The 24,593-nt window shown below is 42.0% G+C and overlaps 3 protein-coding genes and 2 long non-coding RNA genes across 5 annotated transcripts; 1 reads left to right on the forward strand and 4 right to left on the reverse strand.

The window, feature by feature from the left end:
• Window positions 1-768: 768 nt before the first annotated feature.
• On the reverse strand, window positions 769-1,415 carry LOC128200023 (uncharacterized). The gene is made up of 2 exons (XR_008252507.1): window positions 1,250-1,415; window positions 769-1,197 (listed from the first exon to the last, which is right to left on the reverse strand). It is a non-coding gene; the product is annotated as an uncharacterized LOC128200023 (long non-coding RNA).
• A 1,629-nt stretch (window positions 1,416-3,044) lies between these two features.
• LOC128200025 (uncharacterized) lies at window positions 3,045-3,769 on the reverse strand. The gene is made up of 2 exons (XR_008252508.1): window positions 3,510-3,769; window positions 3,045-3,151 (listed from the first exon to the last, which is right to left on the reverse strand). It is a non-coding gene; the product is annotated as an uncharacterized LOC128200025 (long non-coding RNA).
• Window positions 3,770-4,667: 898 nt separating this feature from the next.
• LOC128200028 (collagenase-like) lies at window positions 4,668-7,973 on the reverse strand. The gene is made up of 5 exons (XM_052891963.1): window positions 7,729-7,973; window positions 6,882-7,149; window positions 6,698-6,793; window positions 6,178-6,374; window positions 4,668-4,839 (listed from the first exon to the last, which is right to left on the reverse strand). Exons 1-5 carry the CDS (start codon window positions 7,915-7,917, stop codon window positions 4,735-4,737), a joined length of 855 nt encoding a protein of 284 aa, XP_052747923.1. The 5' UTR covers window positions 7,918-7,973; the 3' UTR covers window positions 4,668-4,734.
• Window positions 7,974-8,768: 795 nt separating this feature from the next.
• LOC113511502 (brachyurin-like) lies at window positions 8,769-11,241 on the forward strand. The gene is made up of 5 exons (XM_031911938.2): window positions 8,769-8,968; window positions 9,325-9,577; window positions 9,705-9,800; window positions 10,452-10,648; window positions 11,019-11,241. The coding sequence occupies exons 1-5, from the start codon at window positions 8,780-8,782 to the stop codon at window positions 11,121-11,123; spliced, it is 840 nt and encodes a 279-aa protein (XP_031767798.2). The 5' UTR covers window positions 8,769-8,779; the 3' UTR covers window positions 11,124-11,241.
• A 6,418-nt stretch (window positions 11,242-17,659) lies between these two features.
• On the reverse strand, window positions 17,660-21,345 carry LOC113522218 (collagenase-like). Its single transcript, XM_026907893.3, has 5 exons — window positions 21,132-21,345; window positions 19,209-19,476; window positions 18,853-18,948; window positions 18,091-18,287; window positions 17,660-17,832 (listed from the first exon to the last, which is right to left on the reverse strand). The coding sequence occupies exons 1-5, from the start codon at window positions 21,318-21,320 to the stop codon at window positions 17,728-17,730; spliced, it is 855 nt and encodes a 284-aa protein (XP_026763694.1). The 5' UTR covers window positions 21,321-21,345; the 3' UTR covers window positions 17,660-17,727.
• Between the last annotated feature and the right edge of the window lie 3,248 nt (window positions 21,346-24,593).

The following is a 24,593-nucleotide window of genomic DNA, read 5'->3' on the forward strand; positions in this document are numbered from 1 at the left end:
TTTCTCCATTTCTCTATCGACATATTCGGCAAGGTCGGCCCTCGCCTGCGACAGTCCTGCATATCGGCCCGTGGCCTTAGGTGAAATAGCCTTGGGCGGAACGGTGTTTCCTCCTTCGTACAGAGCGACACGGAACTGCTCTGCGCTGCTGGGGGCTTTTGCCTTCCCAGCCTTTCCCTTCCTCTTAGCCGAGGTTTGTGAGTCGCTTTCGACAACTGACGACTCCTCATCACTTCTCGAATGGCGCCTTTTGCGCCTGGAGCGAGGACGCTCCAAAAAGTCCTCATCCTCACTGAATAACATACTTGCACACGAAGTCGACCGCGAAAGTGAGCTGTCGATCTCGCGGGCAAGCATGGACAATTCATCGTCCATAGCCGGATCGATCTCCATACTCCGGCGAGCTCTTACCGGGACCACTTTGGTCTCCAGTCCCACCTCCTTCACTATCTCGCCTCTCACAACAACATCTTCTCCTACTCCCCTCAGGCCTTCCGTTGCCCCCCCCAGATACACGGGGCTGACCACCCCCGGCTGAACCGGTGCGGTGGTGGCGGATTCTCCGTCTCCCGACGGTACCGCCCTGGGGAATTCAGTTTTGCGACTGGCCATTCTCATGTTTTCCTTTTTTAACGGGGGAGGTCCCGTGAAAGGCGAAAGGAAATTGAAAACGAAAAATAATAGAAAAAACAAAACGACAGAAAGAAAACAGAAGATAGAAAAGACGACAGTAAAGACTCAAAACAAAAATAAAACAAACAAAACACCTACCCTAACCTAACCTACCCTAACCTAACCTAACCTAACCTAACCTAACCTAACCTAACCTAACCTAACCTAACCTAACCTAACCTAACCTAACCTAACCTAACCTAACCTAACCTAACCTAACCTAACCTAACCTAACCTAACCTAACCTAACCTAACCTAACCTAATCTAACCTAACCTAACCTAACCTAACCTAACCTAACCTAACCTAACCTAACCTAACCTAACCTAACCTAACCTAACCTAACCCAACCTAACCTAACCTAACCTAACCTAACCTAACCTAACCTAACCTAACCTAACCTAACCTAACCTTTCCTAACCTAACCTAACCTAACCTAACCTAACCTAACCTAACCTAACCTAACCTAACCTAACCTAACCTAACCTAACCTAACCTAACCTAACCTAACCTAACCTAACCTAACCTAACCTAACCTAACCTAACCTTAACCTAACCTAACCTTACCTTTACTTTACCTAACCTAACCTAACCTAACCTTACCTAACCTAACCTAACCTAACCTAACCTAACCTAACCTAACCTAACCTAACCTAACCTAACCTAACCTAACCTAACCTAACCTAACCTAACCTAACCTAACCTAACCTAACCTAACCTAACCTAACCTAACCTAACCTAACCTAACCTAACCTAACCTAACCTAACCTAACCTAACCTAACCTAACCTAACCTAACCTAACCTAACCTAACCTAACCTAACCTAACCTAACCTAACCTAACCTAACCTAACCTAACCTAACCTAACCTAACCTAACCTAACCTAACCTAACATAACCTAACCTAACCTAACCTAACCTAACCTAACCTAACCTAACCTAACCTAACCTAACCTAACCTAACCTAACCTAACCTAACCTAACCTAACCTAACCTAACCTAACCTAACCTAACCTGACCTAACCTGGCCAACCTAACCTGGCCTGGCCTGGCCTGGCCTAACCTGGCCTGGCCTAACCTGGCCTGGCCTAACCTGGCCTAACCTAACCTAACCTAACCTAACCTAACCTAACCTAACCTAACCTGGCCCAACCTAACCTAACCTAATCCTAATCCTAACCTAACCTAACCTGGCCTAACCTAACCTAACCTGGCCTGGCCTGGCCTCCTAACCTGGCCTAACCTAACCTAACCTAACCTAACCTAACCTAACCTAACCTAACCTAACCTAACCTCACCTAACCTAACCTAACCTAACCTAACCTAACCTAACCTAACCTAACCTAACCTAACCTAACCTAACCTAACCTAACCTAACCTGGCCTAACCTAACCTAACCTAACCTGGCCTGGCCTAACCTAACCTAACCTAACCTGGCCTAACCTGGCCTGGCCTGGCCTGGCCTGGCCAACCTAACCTGGCCTAACCTAACCTGGCCTGGTGGCCTGGCCCTAACCTAACCTAACCTAACCTAACCTGGCCTAACCTAGCCCTGGCCTGGCCTGGCCTGGCCTGGCCTGGCCTGGCCTGGCCTGGCCTGGCCTGGCCTAACCTGGCCTGGCTAACCTAACCTAACCTGGCCTGGCCTGGCCTAACCTGGCCTAACCTGGCCTAACCTAACCTAACCTGGCCTAACCTGGCCTAACCTGGCCTGGCCTGGCCTGGCCTGGCCTGGCCTGGCCTGGCCTGGCCTAACTGGCCTAACCTGGCCTGGCCTGGCCTGGCCTGGCCTAACCTAACCTGGCCTGGCCTGGCCTGGCCCCTAACCTGGCCTGGCCTGGCCTGACCTAACCTAACCTAACCTAACCTAACCTAACCCTGGCCTAACCTGGCCTGGCCTGGCCTGGCCTAACCTAACCTGGCCTGGCCTGGCCTGGCCTGGCCTGGCCAACCTGGCCACCTGACCTGGCTAACCTGGCCTGGCCTGGCCTGGCCTGGCCTGGCCTGGCCTGGCCTTGACCTGGCCTAACCTGGCCTGGCCTGGCCTAACCTAACCTAACCTAACCTGGCCTGGCCTAACCTGGCCTAACCTGGCCTAACCTAACCTAACCTAACCTAACCTAACCTAACCTAACCTAACCTAACCTAACCTAACCTAACCTAACCTAACCTAACCTAACCTAACCTAACCTAACCTGGCCCTGGCCTAACCTAACCTAACCTGGCCTGGCCTGGCCTGGCCTAACCTAACCTAACCTAACCTGGCCTGGCCAACCTAACCTAACCTGGCCTGGCCTAACCTAACCTAACCTGGCCTGGCCCTGGCCTAACCTAACCTAACCTGGCCTAACCTAACCTGGCCAACCTAACCCCAACCTAACCTAACCTAACCTAACCTAACCTAACCTAACCTAACCTAACCTACCCTAACCTAACCTAACCTAACCTAACCTAACCTAACCTAACCTAACCTAACCTTACCTAACTAACTTAACCTAACCTAACCTAACCTAACCTAACCTAACCTAACCTAACCTAACCTAACCTAACCTAACCTAACTAACCTAACCTAACCTAACCTTAACCTAACCTAACCTAACCTAACCTAACCTAACCTAACCTAACCTAACCTAACCTAACCTAACCTAACCTAACCTAACCTAACCTAACCTAACCTAACCTAACCTAACCTAACCTAACCTAACCTAACCTAACCTAACCTAACCTAACCTAACCTAACCTAACCTAACCTAACCTAACCTAACCTAACCTAACCTAACCTAACCTAACCTAACCTAACCTAACCTAACCTAACCTAACCTAACCTAACCTAACCTACCTAACCTAACCTAACCTAACCTAACCTAACCTAACCTAACCTAACCTAACCTAACCTAACCTAACCTAACCTAACCTAACCTAACCTAACCTAACCTAACCTAACCTAACCTAACCTAAACTAACCTAACCTAACCTAACCTAACCTAACCTAACCTAACCTAACCTAACCTAACCTAACCTAACCTAACCTAACCTAACCTAACCTAACCTAACCTAACCTAACCTAACCTAACCTAACCTAACCTAACCTAACCTAACCTAACCTAACCTAACCTAACCTAAACCTAAACCGCAGGTTAGTTTATTCTCTATGAAGATAATTATGGAATAGCGGTGGTGATATTATATCGACATCTACATTTCATGTGGCTCCATCTAACGTGTAGTAGTAGAATTGCGTAAATTTTGGTGTATGCTAGAGTTAATTTTGTTATTTTGTCAAGCACTGATGCTTTCATACATTCGATGAGGTTCCCTCTATCGTGTAATATGATGAGTGAGATCGCGAGTGTAATTTTCTATCTATTATATACTGACTAAGTTAGTCTATTAAACTAATTAATTAATTGAGTAGGCAGCCGGCAGACCCCGTTACTTTTTCAGAAGCTACTCTCATGAGATCACGCAGAGTACTTTGAAACTTCCTGACAGTACACCGCCTTTTGATAGTCCCTACCGACAATTCTTCGTGTATACATCGTTGTATCAACATGTTATGTATCCATTCTCTAAGTGTTATTTCTACTCCATGTGTAAGTATGTTTATTTATTTATTTATTTTTATACAACTTAGAATGGCAAACAAGCTGACGGCCCACCTCATGGAAAGTGGTAACTGTCGCCTATAGACATAAGCAGTACCATGGACATAACAGAGTATACTGTTTCGCCCATGATACCCCCCATGCGTTGCCATTCCTGAGGACTCAGGTGTTATTCCTCTGCACCATGTAAATTCACGCCATATCCCACGCTTCAAACCGAAACACAGCTTGCATGGCTGCTTCACGGTTGAAACACGAATGGCACAGAGGTGCCCAAGCAATCGATTTTCGTACAAAGTCTCCCTCTGGTACGTGTATGTATAGGGGTGGGGGGGCATAGGCATAGGTTACTCAATGTTGCATTATCTTCGGTGGGGAAGGAGGACCGAAGATAAATAGAAATAATAAATATGTATAATAATGACTTTATTAACATGTCATATTTTGACAGGCATACATTCACAATCTGTTTTGTATCCAGGATAGGAAGGATGTGATGCGGGCAAAGCCGGTGGGGAAACCGCGCTGGCAGCCGGCGGCCGCAGTGAAAGACGTCACACCGATCTGCGGGAAATAAAATTATATCGAATTAGAACTAGACCTGAAGCTAAACATAAAACAGTATATGTAAATCTGGGTTACGATGCTACTGAATTAATTTTAATTTTATTTATATTTGTACACTATATCATATCATATACTCATATTTAGTAATATGTTTGTCTACTACTGAAAGTAAACCTTCTCCTTAATTGGGAAGGGGGGGAACGGGGTGATGGTTTTTTCAGTAGTTGTCACGCTTGCAGGCGGGTTGATGTCTGCACGACGGAGGGGTTCATCCGCAGCACCTTATGGGGCTGCTGCCTGCGCATCACCATGTTAGAGCCCAGTGAGCCAAGTCGACGGTATTGTAAATAGCGCCGGCTAATGGACATATTTGTTGGAAAATATAAAATGGTAGTAATAATGCGTATTACGTCATCGACCGTGCCGGGCTGGCTTAACTGTCGCCCTGCGTGGGCCCTGCTGTGCACAGGAGATCTCGCGGCAATGCGCGCGTAACCTTAAATGTGTCCCTTAAATGTGGGTGGACGCTTTATCCGCCCGGCTGAACATAGCGCGGGTCAGCCGGCGGACAAAGTCGTCCACGTTAGGGACCGCGAGTTCTCTGGCAATTACGTCATTTCTGACGTAACGACCTGCGTCTGCGAACAGTCGCAGGGCGCAGTTCTTCTGAACCTGCAGGCGCCGCCTCTGTGCCTCGGAGCACAGTGCGCACCAGGCGGGGGAGGCATATGTCAGTTGCGAATGAATATAGGACTTGTAGATGCCTACCTTTGTTCGCAGCGACAAATTGGACTGTAAGACCGGTCGTAGCATGCACGCACGGCCTTAGCCTGTGTGACCGCGCGTGTAACGTGTGCTGTCATGTGCAACGACCGGTCGATCTCGACCCTTAGGTAGTGTACTGTGCGCTCCCATGATATGAGTAACCCACGGAGGTAGAGAGGCAGTGGATATCGTGTCCGGCAACGGGTGACTAGCGCCACCGTCTTTCCCACATTGATGGTGGTGCGCTACATATATATATATATATATATATATATATATATATATATATATATATATATATATATATATATATATATTCAGCAGTCGCTGCATTTTATTTGCAGCGGTAGCGGAACTGGTCGACGACGTGAAATATATACTGTCGTCGGCGTAAAGGGCGAGGACGACATCATGCTCTCCCTCTCGAAGCTCATCCCTCAAGGTCGGGATGTCGTCTATGTACGTTGCTACTATGCTGGCACTCCGGCGGCAATAGGGTGGACGGTAGAGTTCACGACCTCGACTGTTATATATATATATATATATATATATTGAATATTAGGTACTGACCAGAGTCCGTTGGAGGCCATTCCACACCCACAGCGGGCCGCCGGAGTCGCCGGCGCACACGTTGCGGCCGTCGGCGCCGCTCACGCAGATGGTAGAGCTCACCACTACGTCAGAGCCGTAGACAGAGACGCACTCCTCGTTGGTGATCACTTGCAGCTGCGCATGGCTCAGGAATTGGTTCTGTGTTATGGGGCTGTCTGAAATTTCATAATTTTTGATAATTATATACACATAAGCTGTGTATAGGGAATATATTCCATATATGAATTAAACAGGCAGTTGTACCCTTTTTTTTTTTTTTTTTTTTTTTTTTTTTTTTTTTTTTTTTTTTAATAGAGGGACTGGCTGTCGGCCGTCGCGGTGCAACTGCACAAACTGCACTGAGATACCCACAGTATCAGTTCCTTATGAAATATATCCTAATATGAGACATTTCTTACATATGTATTATAATATTATTGCTTTTTTTTTAGGATAGTGCTAGAGTGGGTAAATGTCTATCAAAGGATATATATCTTACCTTCACCTGTAGCTCCGAAGCCAACAGTCCATGACCACTGGTCAACAAAATTCTCGTTAGCCAGAGTGGTGGGTAGACTCACAGGCTGAATGTAGTCTGTGAAGAAATAGTTTTATTGAAATTTGATAGATGGCGGGTTATCAGATAGAAGATTTTCAACAAACTTATTTAGGTACATACTAACTGGTGTATGCGACCCAATTCAAGTTGATGATGGCGATGTCGTTGTTGATGTTACTTGAATTGTAGTTTTCGTGAACAGTTACGGAAGAGGAGGTGACGCGAGTTCCTCCAGAGAACAGCAGCAGGGATCCCAGTACGATAGTCAGCTCACTGGCAGTCTGCTGCCCGTCGGTCCAGCAGTGGGCGGCGGTGAGCGCTCTGGTGTTGGAGAGGAGCGTGGAGCCGCACAGAGAGATAGCTCCTGATTGCAGTGTAATCAACAATCCACCCTAAACAATTAGAAATAAATAAACTATATTGAACAACTAGGTACCATGAGTCAAAGATCTGCTACTGATGGTGTCGAGTAAAACAACTATTTCAGTAGAAAAAAAAAAAAAAAAAAAAAAAAAAAAAAAAAAAAAAAAAAAAAAAAAAAAAAAAAAAAAAAAAAAAAAAAAAAAAAAAAAAAAAACAAAAAAAAAAAAAAAAAAAAAAAAAAAAATCTTTATAGCGACATATACATTTTAACAGCGCCATCTAGTGTTTAATAGACATTAGCGTAATAAACATTGTATTGATAGTCTATTATAATTTATTGCCTAAAGTTAACAATAGATGGCGCTATTAGGCATTGTTTTATTTAGACACCAGAGGGCTCTCGTCCAGAGTTTGGTGCTGGATTTTGTGTACAAGTATCTAATAAAAAAAAAAAAAAAAAAAAAAAAAAAAAAAAAAAAAAAAAATTAAAATCTAGGTTATTTTTGTTAATTAAAAAAAATTTTTTGAAAAAAAAAAAAAAAAAAAAAAAAAAAAAAAAAAAAATTATTATATATATTTTTTTTACATGGTTTTAATATTGAACTCACGAAATGAGGGTGGTCGCCGAGAGCCGCGGTCCAGCCACCAGTGATTCTGGAACCGTCGAAGTCGCCCGCCTCCTCGCTCCTCTTGATGGCGGCCGCCAGAGGGATGCCCACGTTCTCGTGGTAGTAGAGCCCGATCGGCTCCTTAGCCAGCACCGAGCCCACCAGCGAGACCAGCAGCAGGAGTTTCATTGTTAAATGGGAGATAGTATGATGATATTGGGTCCCGGAACAGACATTTATATAGTAACATATAACACCAATCCCAGCTTAATCACTGGGATTAACAATTTAAGTTTATTTAATACCTTATCAGTCTATCATGATATATTGGATTAGACATGTTGATTAATTCAAGTTGAAAAGTATTGAAATAAATATATGGTTTGTATTCATGACATTTACCAGAGGGAGACTTTGTACAAAAGTCGATTGCTTGGGTACCTCTGTCCCATTCGTGTTTCAATGGTAAAGCAGTTGTGTTTGCATGGCTGTGTTTCGGTTTGAAGGGTGGGATATGGCGTGAATTTACATGGTGCAGAGGAATAACACCTGAGTCCTCAGGAATGGCAACGCATGGGGGGTATCATGGGCGAAACAGTATACTCTGTTATGTCCGTGGTACTGCTGATGTCTATAGGCGACGGTTACCACTTTCCATCAGGTGGGCCGTCAGCTTGTTTGCCATTTTAAGGTGCAAGATTTATTTTTTATAAAAAGACGATTAGAACCTTACACACAAGTCCAATAGAACATCGTCACGGGATTAGAAAGAATTTAGTAATTCTGGAATCTCCACTGCACAGTGCAGTTCTCGCACAAAAAATGCTAGATACTCGGCAATATGAAGAATGCGAACAGAATATATTTATATACTCCACCACTTTTATTGACGGCCATGCCTAATGTAATAAATCATGATAATTTAACAATATATCTAAATTAAACTTACATTATTAATGCTAGCGATTAGCCAAAAATTTGTGCCCTGATTTAGTATATAAAGGATCTTCTTGCATCGATTCTTATCTATCATACTATAGTGTGTGCAACAATGAAACTCCTGCTGCTGGCTGCGCTCGTGGGCTCGGTGCTGGCCGAGGGACCGATCCGCCGTTACTACCACGAGAGCGTGGGTATCCCTCTGGCGGCCGCCATCAAGAGAAGAGAGGAGGCGGGCGACTTCGATGGCTCGAAGATCGCTGGAGGATCAGCCGCGGCCCTCGGCGACCACCCTCATTTTGTAAGTCGAATATTGAAACTTCTTCATCTTTTATATTTATTATCATCACAACAGCCTTTAAATGTCCACTGCTGAACATAAGCCTCCCCTTGAGGAGTTTTGCCAGTAGTTGCCTTGCTTGGCAGGCGAGTTGACAACCGCAGTTAGCCTTTGGTGTTGTTTTAATAGGAACACTGCTGCCAATTTTACGCCAATTAAGTTCTCTCAGTCGCCTCTTATGATGCTCACGGCAGAGGAAGGGGTGGACCGTACTATGCCGGCAGCCTATAGCCGACAAGTGGCATGTCATGAGGATACATCAGATTATTTGCTGTTTTGTTTGCTATGATATCATTAATTTATTTTCTAACGTGTAGGGTGGACTGCTGATCTCACTGTCTTGGGGCGGAACCTCTGTGTGCGGCTCCACGCTACTCTCCAACACCAGAGCGATCACCGCCGCCCACTGCTGGACCGACGGGCAGCAAACTGCGAGAGAGGTGACAATCGTGCTGGGCTCCCTGCTGCTGTTCTCGGGCGGTACCCGCATCACCTCTTCCTCCGTCGTTGTTCACGAGAACAGAAACAACGACATCGCCATCATCAACTTGAGCTGGGTCACTTATACTAGTTAGTATGTGAAATATTTGCTAACGTGTGACATTTCTACTTTTACTTTTTTTTCCTTTTTAATTTCTATTATTGTTTGTACTTTTCAAGAGATTAGAGAGATATCAATAAAGGCATTCCTTCACAGACTTCATCCAGCCTGCGAGCTTGCCCACTGGTCTGGCCGACGAGAATTTTGTTGGTCAGTTGGCGTGGGCTGTTGGTTTTGGACTTACTAGCGAAGGTAATGTATATTTTTCTATTTTTTTTTTTATTTTGTTTAATTACCAAACCTGATTGGGCGTCTCAGAACGTGTTCATTGATGACAAAAATTTCCATATATTCACAAAACTAGTCGAGTTTAAGAGTCGAGCAATAAAATTTGAAAATTAATTATTAAAACGTAGAAATAATAGTAACCTAAACGTAAAAAAATAGTCAACAGATAGAATGAGTGACTGGATGATTAAAGGAATTTATTTATTGCAGTAGCAAAGATCGATTTATATAGAGCCAAAGCCGTGTCCGCGATAGAGATCGGACAAAATGATAAAGAATCAGTAGAAAACCCTGACCTGTGGGGTTACTTTTGAAATCAATGCCAGTAGATCGATATTGAAGTAGACGTTTCGCTGTCTCGACTTGCAATACTAGCGACATGATGGCTCCATATTGTTCTGATAGATGCATATTAATGTAAATTGTCAATGCAAATCGATTCCAATTCTCACGTAATCCCTGTTGTTTCTTGAGTGCAATATAAAATAGTCATTGGCAATAGATTGGATTGATATCAATATTGGATTCAAGAGTAGACTCGCTGGTTATAGCCGGGATTAAAGGTGGGCTAGAAGAATTGTTTTTTTAACTGTCCTGTAATAACTGCAACTTCAGGCGGCGGGATCTCCGGCAATCAGTTCCTGAGCCACGTGCAGCTGCCGGTGATCAGCAACGGGGCATGCGCCGCCGTGTACGGGCCCGCCGTGGTGCCCAGCACCGTGCTCTGCGTGAGCGGCGAAGACGGCCGCAACGTGTGCCCCGGCGACTCCGGCGGCCCGCTGTGGCTCTGGAGCGGCAACCAACGCGTCCTGGTCAGTACTGGTCTCCGTATACAAAACATTCAATACTATTGATATTTGATATTTCTACAAGCTTTTAATTAACTTACTTCTGAATCTCATAAGCTTAGTTCCGTGGATTCGAATGATCGACACGAGGGCGGCAGGTCTTCGCAGAATGTGCGGGTAAAGAATTTATGTTCGAGGCACACTGCACCCTGTACTGTACCTAAGGGGTAAGCAGGTAGTGTGTGTGCTTGAAGAGCGTATAACGATATAGTTGGGGATATCACTCTACATTCAATATGGCCGCCGCTCCCAAACGACTTCTATGTATTGTGTTATGAAAGCTTGTTCCTAAAAGTGTTTTTAAACAGCCCTGTCATTGTTTCATTTCCTGCAGATCGGTGTGTCGTCATTCGGCGCGGCCGCCGGCTGCGAGCGCGGCTTGCCTTCCGGATTCACTCGCATCACGTCCTTCGTCTCCTGGATACAAGACAGATTGTAAATGTGTCCGGCTATATAAATAATAATAAAGGATTTTTTTTCTTTTTTATTAGTAATAGGAAATTCAAGACGTATTTACATAAAAAAACAAATACTACATAATTGTGTACTGAACTAGATATGTAGTTTCATTTGTGATTTCAAGAAGTATGTAATTGATAGATGGCACAGTGTTTCGTCAGTAAACAGTAGATCTTGGGTTTTATCAAGTCGGCAACCTCTGATATAATATAAAATAAATGTGTTCAATATAAAAAAACAAAAAAAGTTAGAGTAATTAAATTTAAAATAATCGAGTATGCATTTTATTCTTATGAAATGGCTTCATATGATCGTAATACGAAGGCGAGTGTAGCCGGCACTCTGGTACTCCAAACCGGTAGTTGAAGGACCTAAGAAGCGCCCTCTCAGCGTCTCCTACTCAACCGATGAAATGAAATGAAATGAAATGAAATGAAATGAAATGAAATATTTATTTGCTTTAAACAGACATTTGACATTATAAGGGCCATGTGACACAACTTTTTGGCATCTGTCTAATTGCCTTAAAATTGTAGGCATGCAAATCTAATTTATTCCTTAAATAAGGATACAAATTTAATTTATACTAGTACATTATTATGATCATAGAATAATAAAAAAAAGAAAACAATGCTCAAACAATTATCAAGTCAAATTACATATTCAATATCGTCAAATAAAATTAACAATTACATTATTATTATTAATTAAATACAAATTACATTCCATATGTTATGTCAATAGCAAATTTATGTCAAGTCGTAAGGATTTATATTATTAATAATTATGTTAACTATTTTTGGGATGTGTAGGCATAATATTCTCCCATACTGTAAAAGACCTTATCCAGAAGCCATAAATGAAGCCGTTTCTTAAATATTTTCAAGGGAAGGTCTAAAAGATCTGAAGGAAGTTTATTATATATTTTTTGGGCCATAAATGAAACATTCTTTTGGTACAAGGTCAAATTACTTTTTGGTATCACAAGTTTATTTTTTCTGTGTGATCTAATGCCTTCTTTGAGTTGTCCACATGTATTAAATAATTCAGGGTGTTGTTTAATAAAAGTACATATAGCAAATATATACACGCAAGTCAGGGGAAGGATTCCTAATTTTTTAAATAATGGCCTACAAGATTCCTGGCACCCCACATTGCTAATAGCCCTTATACATTTTTTTTGCGCTTTGAGGACTCTTTCTATGTCAGGCGAATTCCCCCAAATAATCAAACCATAACTAAGTGCCGATGAAACGAATCCATGATATGCACTAAGAGCAGTCTGTATGGTTGCAATCTGGCGCAATTTATACAATGCAAATACAAATTTATTAATTCTTTTACAAACATTATCAACGTGTTTCTTCCAATTTAAGTGTTTATCTAACGTGATACCTAAAAAAGTAGTGGAATCCACTACTTCTATATTATTATTTTTGTAATTTATATTTAGGTCAAGGCTGGGGCTTGAATAAGTTTTGAAATGAATTATTTTTGTTTTAAGTAAATTAATTTTTAAATTATTTTTTGTTAACCATGTTATTATTTTATTTAATATATCCTTAAGATATATCCTTTAGATGCTGCATCCATATTTTGTCTTGTGTCTCAATCCTCACTTGATGGGACAGGGGATTGTTTAGATCGATCATATCTGTGCTGAGCACCCGGGCGCTAGCCTATTTTTTAATGAATGTTAATGGAATGGTAAGTTTGGCTAACGGTATACGCTGGCGAAACATCAGCGACGGATGATTGGTGCGGATGACAAATAAAAAAAAAAAAAAAAAAAAAAAAAAAAAAAAAAAAAAAAAAAAAAAACAGGTCAGTTATGTTAGCCCAATGATAAATTACTTACGATGGTTTCCAGGGGAAACCGCGTGAAGGTCGACCTGACAGGGTCGATATTGATAGCAATGGGTACTAACCTCTCTATTACTAAACATAAGCCTCCCCCTTGGGGGGTTTTACCAATCGTTGCCACGCTTGGCAGGCAGACTGGTAACAGCAGTTAGGCTTTAGAGATGTTATAAGAGGGATGCTGCTGGCGATCCCTCGCCCTCTCTTATTTGCCTGTTATGATACCCACGGAAAAGAAAGGAATAGCATATTTATTTAGCTGTTTCTACATAAAGTGGATGAAATGTTTGCTTGTTTACGTATTATCTATTTGTAAAAGTAGTCGTGCAACCAGTACTGAATACTCGCTGAACGATCCCCTGAATGGTCCAATCCATCTTTGTAAGACAATATCTTGCAAATTACGAGTATATTAACTTCCGTCTTTATTTTATACTACTGAAGTGGTTAACAAGCTTACGGCTCACTTGATGGTAAGCGGTACGATTGTAGAAAGTGGCCGTGGGCATCGTACTCAACAATTCCTCTGAGCACAATTATGAAAAAAAAAAAAAAAAAAAAAAAAAAGTCTCCTAGGCTCAAGCGTATAATATTATTATTAATAATCGGTTACCCAATATATAATATCCCGCTTGTAATGATTGTAGATATCCGTCTGGTACAAGCGATATTGCAACGGCTCGCCATCCATGTACAGTACAACTCAAGATATAGATATCGGATATTACCCGATACTACGTAGAACAAGTGTCGTGCAATACGTTTCACTGTTAACTATCGCCCTTAGTTGCGCGCTCGGAGGGGGAGTAGTTTTTTTTTTAATGTGTGAAAATGGATTGGTAACTCCGGCTGCGTTAGCGGGATACGCTGGCGGATCACCAGTGAAGGGTGATCGATGAGAATGAAAACAGGTCACTTAGCCCATCATGATGAATCCATCAGGAATTAACCATGATAGTTTCCAGGGGGAACCGCGTGGAGGTCTACCTAGTTGTGTATATTGCTAGCAATGGGATTCTTAGTCTCCATTATTAACAATCTCTTTCCCCCCCGGAGGGGGAGTAGTGTAGCGACTCATTACGCCACCTCCTTTTAACCGCGCCAGCAATTTCTACGTCAACATAATATTAAGACTCTTTTCCGTTTGCATTATTTAGAAACATTGTGACGTTTGAGTTTTAGTTTATCTGACATCTATCTTTCTGTCTTTACGAATCCTACCTAATGTAAAATATTTAATTCTGTTTAAACGTTATTGTCGTTTGCTGATTACTTGCTTCCATCTGTCTATCAACTGCAAGAATAATTAGAATGTTTCAGCAAGCAAAGGTTAGTGACTGAATGCATTGGGTATCCTCAGCGACTACACCCACCCCTATCACATTAGCTTTATCCTTATCAGTTTTTTGGGTTTTCCTACTCCTGATTGTCTAAGTCTGGTTTTTAACTTACCTACTGACAGATAATAGGATATCGGGCGATAAGCAAACTAAAAATACGTACACGTTATGTATTATAATACATAATCATATGTAATTATCAGATATGTGCTATAAATCGGTATTATGTTTAGATAAACAATTAAAGATTTTTATTATTTATTTTATTTATATGCTTTTGTACATTCATTTCTTCTTTTCATTTAAGAGTTTCCTCTTGTCGGTGCAACTAATTCATGCATCTTCCTCCAGCCAGCTCTATCCCAGGCCATATCCTTGATCTCCCTATACGACATGACACCTAGTGTTTCCTTTCTCTGTGCCATGTAGTTATTCCTCGGTCTTCCTCTTCCTCTTTAGCCCTCTATTTTTCCTTCTACTATGCTCTTTAACTAATCGTCATATCGAATAAGGTGGGCCAGCATTATGCCTCTTCTATAATTTGCATTATTCTTCTATCATCATTAATCCTTTTCAAGACTTCCTCATTCATTACTTTTCCTCTCCAGCTTATCCTTTTCATTCTCCTTCATGTCCACATTTTGAATGCCTTTCTTTCCTTTTGCGTCATTTTCCATGTGTCATGATGATAGGTGAGGATGAAAAAAGCAGGTTAGTTAGCCCACCGTAACGAATCTAACAATAAATCAATCATGACCATCTTGATTCCAGGGGGAACTACGAGGAGGTCGATCTGACAGGGTATATTGCTAGCAATGGGGCTACTAGTCCCCATTACTGACAATACCTTCTCCCCCCATAATATAGATATTAGGTTATACCAAAATGTACACAGGCGGACTTATCCCTTAAAGCGATTTTCCACTCAACCTATATTACTATATTGGTTCGGTTTGATTTTGTGTTATTGATTCCACTACTGCTAATGCATATCAAAGACGGTGGTGATGTTCTGTATACTGTTGCGATAGTAAGGGTTCTTTAATAAAGAGAGCGTCGCCTCCATGGGTCCTCTGGCCCATCCGGCCTCTCCGCCAAGCAGCTCTGCTTGCAGGGTTGTGTTTCAGTTTGAAGAATTTGAAGGTGACACTGTGATTACGGGATACTGATGATTATTAGTTAGTATAAGAGTTTCAATATTTATTGTTGTTGCTCATTTCATGTTTTTTTAGATGAATATACCGAATATCTGGCAGAACTACCCTATTAAAATGATGTAACGGAAAGAAGTAAAAGAAACTTAACTTAATAAAAATGTAAACAAATGAATAATTGAGCTGATAAGACAGTCTGCTGATGTCCAATAAACAATCATCATTAACGAAACTTAGTTACAATGTTCAATAAGTCCTATTGAAACAGATAGACAGTTATAACATAATTTGACAATAATATGGAAACATTCAAAAAATAAATCTACACCAATCGAGACAAAAACGGAGCGATAAATACAGCCTGTAGGCGACTTACATATTTAATATAATTTTGTTTATTTATTTACAAATATTTATTTATATATTGTAAATGACTTGCACAATTAATATTATATTTAATTTAATTATTTACAAATATTTATTTATATATCTTACACACGGTAAATCGTGCCGGCTGGTCTAAAATCGTATAGAGGTAATGAAAACGTGCAGTCGAGTAGCGTTGCCGCTCGATCTATTTTTAACTCGTGACGGTAGCCGCGCGGCCTGCGCGGGCGCATAGACCAGTCAAAAACTACCGCTTTGCTGGACAGTTGTTTTAATATTTGAATGTCGCTTTCGCTTATTTAATATATATATGCTCGCTAATTATTATCTTTGTTTGTGTCCTAGATCTTGTAATGTATATATCTGTCCTTGTATAATCTTTCTCCTTCTGTGTTTATGTGTTTATGTGAGTTGTGAACATTGTGTGAACGTACTTAAACATTTTACAACTGTAAGTCAGATTTTGATTTATCTACTGACATACCCACCAAATACCTCATCGTCATATATTTACATATTTCCTAAACAGCCCATCGATTGCAAAGCCATCGTTAAGTTTGGTTTAGATCGCGACTTAATCGAGCAATGTAGCCACAAAACATCAGATGAATTGTAAAGCACAAATTTTTTGAAGGTCGAAAATGGAACGAGAGGTAATGACCGGTCGTGGGGATTTCGACCGCACCAGACGCGCGCGAGTATGGCGAGCGATCAAGTCTGAACTTCGGACGTTACACGGAGCGTGACTTGCTCAAGTTACGCGACTGTTACGTCATAGGCGCGTCAAACTAATTGATTTTATATCATCGGTATGTGATAGGTGATCACGGAGCACTGCGCTGATGCAGTGTGGTATTCAAGTGTTAAACGACTATTGAAAAAAAGGTTTACAAACTTTTTGGTATTTTGGGTTTTCTCCTGAATTAGTTTGATTATATGTGAACAGTGTTAATGCCTTGCTAATGCCAGGCTAAAGCAGGTTTTAAGTGTATTTGAGTTTGTTATTCAAATACATTTAAACCTTATAATATTTAGAACGATATCGCGTGTGATGCCGAACCTGAAAAACCTCTTTACTCCATTTTTGAAGAACTCCATGCCGTAGTCTATTGGGAAACTTTGGCAGGGAGCTTATTTCATAAGCTGATTATTTGAGAGTGAAAAGTCTTTGAAATAGTGGTGTACACGATTATCCAGGGTCTAAGGTAATGAGATGAACTGCCTTCGGTAGCGTACGAGTGTACTACTCGATAATAGAAAGTGCCAGTGAGCATCATGTTGAACAATTCTTCTGAACACAGTCCATTGTATATACGGGAGTATACGCAAAGTAAGGCAGAAAAAAAAACACCTCAGGCATCTTTATGTCGAATTTTTCTATGATATCGTTCTGTGAGTCTGAAATTCTTGGCAATTCTTTTTGACAAATTAAACAGCAATTGTCGTTGGTCCAGCGTGAAATAATGCTTTGCTCTGTTAAGAAGACCAGGTCTTGTGGATGTCAGCTTGCTTATAATCATCGAGATGGCCACAGAACTGTGCGTCACTAGATATCTCAACACCGATGATCATAATGCTTTTGGCAATAGTAAGAGACGTACTCTCAAATTTTGGAGTTACAGAAAATGTAATCCTGATCTTTTATGGGTCATATGATTTATATATGTTGCATTTAAAACAACATATATTTGACAATATTAATTACATTTGCAAAATTAATATTAATACGACAGATAGTATAATAACTGTCTTGGTTAACTAAAAAAAAAGAGATATATATTGCAAAAAATACTTTATTATTTACATTAACTTAGCCACTAGTCCAATTGGAGAGAGATATCGATTACAATCTAGCTTGGATCCAAGACAAGAAGGACGTCACTCGGGCGAAAGCGGCGGGTAGACCGCGCTGACAGCCGGACGCCGAGCCGAATGATACCACACCGATCTGTGGGATATGGAAACGAATAATAATAGTATTTGTCAGATACCTCATTCTACAATTTGATGGGATATTATATCTGGTGGTTGATCTAAAACATTCTGGTTAGATGACATGTGAGCCGTGGCTTTATCTGTGGCAGGTACATAGGATCGAGCAGAGTGGAATAAAACAGTAGGAACGCTGATCCTAGTTTTAGCCGGGATTAAAACTAGAACGTAAAAGAATAATTTTGCGGCTGTGTTTATTGAGAAAAATACTAACCAGAGTGCGCTGGTTGCCGTTCCATAGCCACAGAGGGCCGCCGGAGTCACCGCCGCAGGTGCTGCGACCGCCGGCGCCGCTCACACAGAGCGTGGAGCTGACCACGACGTTGCTACCGTAGGTGGAGGCGCACACGGAGTTGGTGATGACCTGCAGCTGCACGTGGCTTAGGATCTGATTGTTGGTGATAGGATTGTCTGAAATGATTGAATATGAATGATAACATAAATTGCGCACCTATTTCTTAGAAAAATCACTTTCCCTTTAAACTTTACCTTGGGTTTTATTGAGTCAAAGATTGTTATTTGCTCTTCTTTTACAGTTATTTGTTTCATATAATAATATTTTATATATTTATTTATGTATATATTTATTACATATATATATTTATTTAATAAATATATTATGTGTATGTTAATATTAGCCTAATTATATGTTTATATTATATAAATATATCAGGTATTGCTTTATTTTTCCTCTATTCAATAATGCACCGCCTACTTATTTCTCTGTTCGCCCAATTGTTGACCGGTAGAGAACACCGTCCGGTGTTGAGTCAGCCAAATGTACATATAATTTTAATGTGCAATAAATCTTAAATAAATAATACAGTATAGAGCAATAAGTACGTAATATACTCGTATTACTAAAATTAAACTCATCTATTGAAAGTTAGCTGTCACAATAAAAAAAAAAAAATAGAATGACATATAGAGCTAGGGAATTTATTTTTATTAACAATGCAAAAAAAAAATCTCTTACTGTCACCAGTAGCTCCAAAGCCGGCAGCCCACGCCCAAGATCCAGCGAAGTTGTTGTTGACCAAACTGGTGGGTAGGCTCACAGGCTGGATGTTATCTGTGAACAAATACGTTTATTGTAATCCGTTGATAAAATATTAAAATAACTGAAGACGTAATTGAAATAATAAATTTAGTAAATGCAGTGTGCTTTGCTAATGTTGTAAGAGGGACGCTGCTGCTGCTGCACGCCCTTGACTATTGAGTTCCCTTAGTCGCTTGTTATGACACCCAGGACAAGGAAGGGCTGGCATACAGTAATTGCATCAGTACAATATTATTTTAGAGCTTTCTTATGACATAGTTTAATATACTAACTGGTGTAAGAGACCCAGCTCAGGTTGATGATGGCGATGTCGTTGTTCAGGTTGTTGGGGTTGTAGTTGGCGTGCACGGCGACGGAGGAGGTTGTGATACGGGTACCGCCGGAGAACAGGCGGAGGGAGCCCAGCACGATGGTCAACTGTCTCGCGTTCTGACGGCCGTCGAACCAGCAGTGGGCGGCGGTGACCGCTCTGGTATTGGAGAGAAGAGAGGAGCCGCACACAGAGGTAGCGCCAGATTGCAGAGTGATCACTAAACCACCCTAAACAGTAGGTAATGAGACAATTGTTTATACAAATCACGCAACAAACCTTTCGATGTAGCCCGACATATCTCTATTTGATATTTGCTTTATTTTTTCTATTACTACAATTTTTCTTTATCAGTAAAGAATTAACACGCACATCAATTTTTTTTTAATACAACTTAGAATGGCAAACAAGCTGACGGTCCACCTGATGGAAAGTGGTAACCGTCGCCTATAGACATGCGCAGTACCATGGACAAAACAGAGTATACTGTTCCGCCCATGATACCCCCCATGCGTTGCCATTCCTGAGGACTCAGGTGTTATTCCTCTGTACTCAGTAATTTCACGCCATATCCCACCCTTCATCAATATAACTAAATGTCTATATATCGTCCTTTTAAATATAATTAATTGATTATAATGGAACAGACTTCCTTCTAATACATTCATACAGGATAGTCTTTCCATTACTTTCTTCAAGAAAAAATTAAGTCTCACTATACATAATTACACTTAATACTATGCACTTACTACTGTATGTATTATATATGTACTTCTATTTATTTATTTATCTACAATTCGTGTTTATATTATAGGTATTCTGGATACCTTGTATACATTTTTTCCTGTACCTTTCCTGCACTAGATTACCTGTTAATCATTTTCTCTCTCAGGGCATTGGGTTGATTGGAAGAGATCTCTTTCAGAGACAAGCTCACCCTTGCTAACAAGTTGTTAAACTAATTGCTATATCCTTTTTTCAAGTGCAATATAATTTAAATTTACCTGTATAATTTTAATCGACATAATTTTTTACTATTATACATAGAAGTTCTTGTTTGACACATTTCTGGGCAAAATTAAGCCATATAAATAATCAATGATTTTCCAACTTGCCATTAAAGTGTTGTCTGTGAAGTAAAAGATTGCGATAACTATCTTAATAAACATCAAACCACAACAGCAGCATTGTTGTTACTTAAAAGAAATGATGCTTAAACATACAATTTTTATAATTTCAAGTTCTTTGCTAATACCAATGACATAGTACTGGTCACACTGGATGTGATGACAGAGTGTTTAAAAATCTACAAAACAAATCAGCACAAATAGGAGTGAACATAAACAAGTTAAGTGTCGTATTGCATAGGCTTGGGCGCCCTTCAGAGTTGGCAGAACAGTTGTTAGGTCAAAGACTGTACTCGCACGTGGATATTTAAAGATAAATGTATATTGTAATCGACGTATACTATCATTCTTCTGTTATAGAATGAAAACTGGGGTCTTTATAGAAAACTCTGCTGAGAAGCTCCGCGTAGCACGGGATGGGGGAGGGGGGGGGGCAGGGAGAGATGACGACTAGATGACGCTATAAAAAGAAACAAGTGCATCTGACTAACCACTAAAGTCAGAGATATTGTTGAAGAATTTGAGCGTCAGAAGTAAAGATAGGCAGGCCATGTTGCAAGGATTAAACAAAATCGTTGAGTGAGAAGGATTTTAGAGGTCGACCACTCAAAAGATGGTCGCATGATATTCGCCCTCAAGCAGTGACCGAGTGAATGAAAGTGGCAAGGTATATAGACAGGCATAGAAAGATAGTACGGAGACCTATGTCCGCAGATGGACGCAGTAAGGATTGCTATAGTTATAAATATTGTACTCACCAAGTGAGGGTGGTCACCAAGGTTAGCGGCCGAGCCTCCGGTGATCCTGGAGCCATCGAAGTCGCCCGCTTCCTCGCTTCTCTTGATGGCGGCCGCCAGAGGGATGCCCACGTTCTCGTGGTAGTAGAGACTAATTGGCTCCTCGGCCAGCACCGAGCCCACCAACGCGATCAGCACCAGGAGTTTCATTGTTATGCAGGAAACCAAATGTATGCAGATGATTTGTCGTGCAATTTTTATATAGCAACTTTGGAACTTTTATCTGTATTTAATCTACTGGCCTTAAATAATTTAAAGATTTAGATTGTTTGATTAGGAGCGCATATTACGGACGTATCTCATGTAATCGATGCGTGATTTAATTAAAGGCTGGGCCACAATGTTGTCGCAATATACATCTATTTTGGGCTAGTCGTTATTAGCACTTAATACTTTTAACTTAATATTATTATTAGCATACAATTTCTTTTTTTAAATTAATTATTGCGATTTCCTCCTGTGTTGATCCCATTTTTATTTTTTGTTGTGTGATTGAAGCTGCCATTTTTTTTATGGAGCAAACTTACAGCATGTTATAATTTGTTTCTTATATGATTTTCTTGTCCCGTGTGGTCCCGACATGGAATAGGTCGCCCCTTCTTTTCCCGTGGGTGTCGTAAGAGGCGACTAAGGGATTTGATTTAATTAAATATATACATATTTTGTATGCTAGTTTTCATTGCTCTCACCGGATCTAGTTGTGTACAATTTTCTTTTATACAACTAAGAATGGCAAACAAGCTAACGGCCCACCTGATGGAAAGTGGTAACCGTCGCCTATGGACAGAAGTGCCCAAGCAAATGACTTTTATACAAATTGCGGTTGCCAACCCGCTTACCAAGCGTGGCAACTACAGGCAAAACAATGGTAACATCACAAGAAAACGGCTACCAGATGTAGATGGCTCAGGACCGTTTCTTATGACAGTCTATGGGGGAGGCCTATGTTCAATCGTGGACGGAGAATAGCTGAAATGATGATGAATGATGACAGACATCATCCAGTTACAATTTCATTATATTGGTGAGTGATATGTGTATATGTCTTTAGTGATTACTAATTTTCTGGTGAATTCTGTATCACCTTATCGCAGCCTGCTCTTTCTTTGCTTACTGACTGATAGTGCAGTATCAATACCGTACGATTTATAAACTAAAAATACACTCACTAGATAGATAGATAGATAGATACTCTTTATTGTTTCCTCCAAAAGATTACATTAAGATTACTCAAGTGGCTCTCTATCCGTTTTCGTCGTAATCTGCATATCCTGTCTCTTCTTTACACAATCCTTTTTAATCCTGCTGCTCCTGATTATCTAAAAGACCGATTCTTGTTTCTCAGTGAGGCTAATGATCATACTTTACGAAGTGTCAATAACCTCCGACTTAAATTTCCCACTCATTCTTCTTCCTTTTATTCTAAATCCTTTACTACCGTAATCGTACCGTACCGTACCGTACCGTACCGTACCGTACCGTACCGTACCGTACCGTACCGTACCGTACCGTACCGTACCGTACCGTACCGTACCGTACCGTACCGTACCGTACCGTACCGTACCGTACCGTACCGTACCGTACCGTACCGTACCGTACCGTACCGTACCGTACCGTACCGTACCGTACCGTACCGTACCGTACCGTACCGTACCGTACCGTACCGTACCGTACCGTACCGTACCGTACCGTACCGTACCGTACCGTACCGTACCGTACCGTACCGTACCGTACCGTACCGTACCGTACCGTACCGTACCGTACCGTACCGTACCGTACCGTACAGTACCGTACCGTACCGTACCGTACCGTACCGTACCGTACCGTACCGTACCGTACCGTACCGTACCGTACCGTACCGTACCGTACCGTACCTTACCGTACCGTACCGTACCGTACCGTACCGTACCGTACCGTACCGTACCGTACCGTACCGTACCGTACCGTACCGTACCGTACCGTACCGTACCGTACCGTACCGTACCGTACCGTACCGTACCGTACCGTACCGTACCGTACCGTACCGTACCGTACCGTACCGTACCGTACCGTACCGTACCGTACCGTACCGTACCGTACCGTACCGTACCGTACCGTACCGTACCGTACCGTACCGTACCGTACCGTACCGTACCGTACCGTACCGTACCGTACCGTACCGTACCGTACCGTACCGTACCGTACCGTACCGTACCGTACCGTACCGTACCGTACCGTACCGTACCGTACCGTACCGTACCGTACCGTACCGTACCGTACCGTACCGTACCGTACCGTACCGTACCGTACCGTACCGTACCGTACCGTACCGTACCGTACCGTACCGTACCGTACCGTACCGTACCGTACCGTACCGTACCGTACCGTACCGTACCGTACCGTACCGTACCGTACCGTACCGTACCGTACCGTACCGTACCGTACCGTACCGTACCGTACCGTACCGTACCGTACCGTACCGTACCGTACCGTACCGTACCGTACCGTACCGTACCGTACCGTACCGTACCGTACCGTACCGTACCGTACCGTACCGTACCGTACCGTACCGTACCGTACCGTACCGTACCGTACCGTACCGTACCGTACCGTACCGTACCGTACCGTACCGTACCGTACCGTACCGTACCGTACCGTACCGTACCGTACCGTACCGTACCGTACCGTACCGTACCGTACCGTACCGTACCGTACCGTACCGTACCGTACCGTACCGTACCGTACCGTACCGTACCGTACCGTACCGTACCGTACCGTACCGTACCGTACCGTACCGTACCGTACCGTACCGTACCGTACCGTACCGTACCGTACCGTACCGTACCGTACCGTACCGTACCGTACCGTACCGTACCGTACCGTACCGTACCGTACCGTACCGTACCGTACCGTACCGTACCGTACCGTACCGTACCGTACCGTACCGTACCGTACCGTACCGTACCGTACCGTACCGTACCGTACCGTACCGTACCGTACCGTACCGTACCGTACCGTACCGTACCGTACCGTACCGTACCGTACCGTACCGTACCGTACCGTACCGTACCGTACCGTACCGTACCGTACCGTACCGTACCGTACCGTACCGTACCGTACCGTGCAAAACTCGTCTGCTTGTTAGGTACATTTAATAAGTAGATAAAAGATGACAAAATTTAAAGGTCTGACAATAAATAAATAAATAAATAAAAAAAAAGTGATTTATGACATTATCAACTGTTTTTATTACTCTGATTAAGTTAAAAAGAAAAAAAAAACCCTATTTATATGTCTTGATTCTAGGCTCTAAAATCCGAGGTTTTCACACGTCTTGTCATGGTTGCCAAATTTTTGAGCTGGCAACTCTATATCCAACTCGTATTCCTGCCTGATACAACTGCGCTTGTATGATCGTATTTTGGTTTGAAGACCGGGATATGG

This window comes from Galleria mellonella, unplaced genomic scaffold (assembly GCF_026898425.1).
Source record: "Galleria mellonella isolate WM207_F2 unplaced genomic scaffold, CSIRO_AGI_GalMel_v1 utg10765, whole genome shotgun sequence".
Lineage (NCBI taxonomy): Eukaryota > Metazoa > Arthropoda > Insecta > Lepidoptera > Pyralidae > Galleria > Galleria mellonella.

What these genes read in the sequence shown, in the direction of transcription:
- LOC128200028 (XM_052891963.1), bottom strand. Translation starts at nt 7,917, where the DNA reads ATGAAACTCCTGCTGCTGGTCTCGCTGGTGGGCTCGGTGCTGGCTAAG. An exon ending in CTTCGGAGCTACAGGTGAAG is followed by an intron (nt 6,375 to 6,697) that starts GTAAGATATATA and finishes ATGAAATTTCAG; the next exon opens with ACAGCCCCATAACACAGAAC. An exon ending in ATGGCCTCCAACGGACTCTG is followed by an intron (nt 4,840 to 6,177) that starts GTCAGTACCTAA and finishes TATTTCCCGCAG; the next exon opens with ATCGGTGTGACGTCTTTCAC.
- LOC113511502 (XM_031911938.2), top strand. Translation starts at nt 8,780, where the DNA reads ATGAAACTCCTGCTGCTGGCTGCGCTCGTGGGCTCGGTGCTGGCCGAG. An exon ending in TCGGCGACCACCCTCATTTT is followed by an intron (nt 8,969 to 9,324) that starts GTAAGTCGAATA and finishes TCTAACGTGTAG; the next exon opens with GGTGGACTGCTGATCTCACT. An exon ending in GCGGCAACCAACGCGTCCTG is followed by an intron (nt 10,649 to 11,018) that starts GTCAGTACTGGT and finishes CATTTCCTGCAG; the next exon opens with ATCGGTGTGTCGTCATTCGG.
- LOC113522218 (XM_026907893.3), bottom strand. Translation starts at nt 21,320, where the DNA reads ATGAAACTCCTGGTGCTGATCGCGTTGGTGGGCTCGGTGCTGGCCGAG. An exon ending in GAGCTGGGTCTCTTACACCA is followed by an intron (nt 18,949 to 19,208) that starts GTTAGTATATTA and finishes ATTTGTTCACAG; the next exon opens with ATAACATCCAGCCTGTGAGC. An exon ending in CTTTGGAGCTACTGGTGACA is followed by an intron (nt 18,288 to 18,852) that starts GTAAGAGATTTT and finishes CAATCATTTCAG; the next exon opens with ACAATCCTATCACCAACAAT.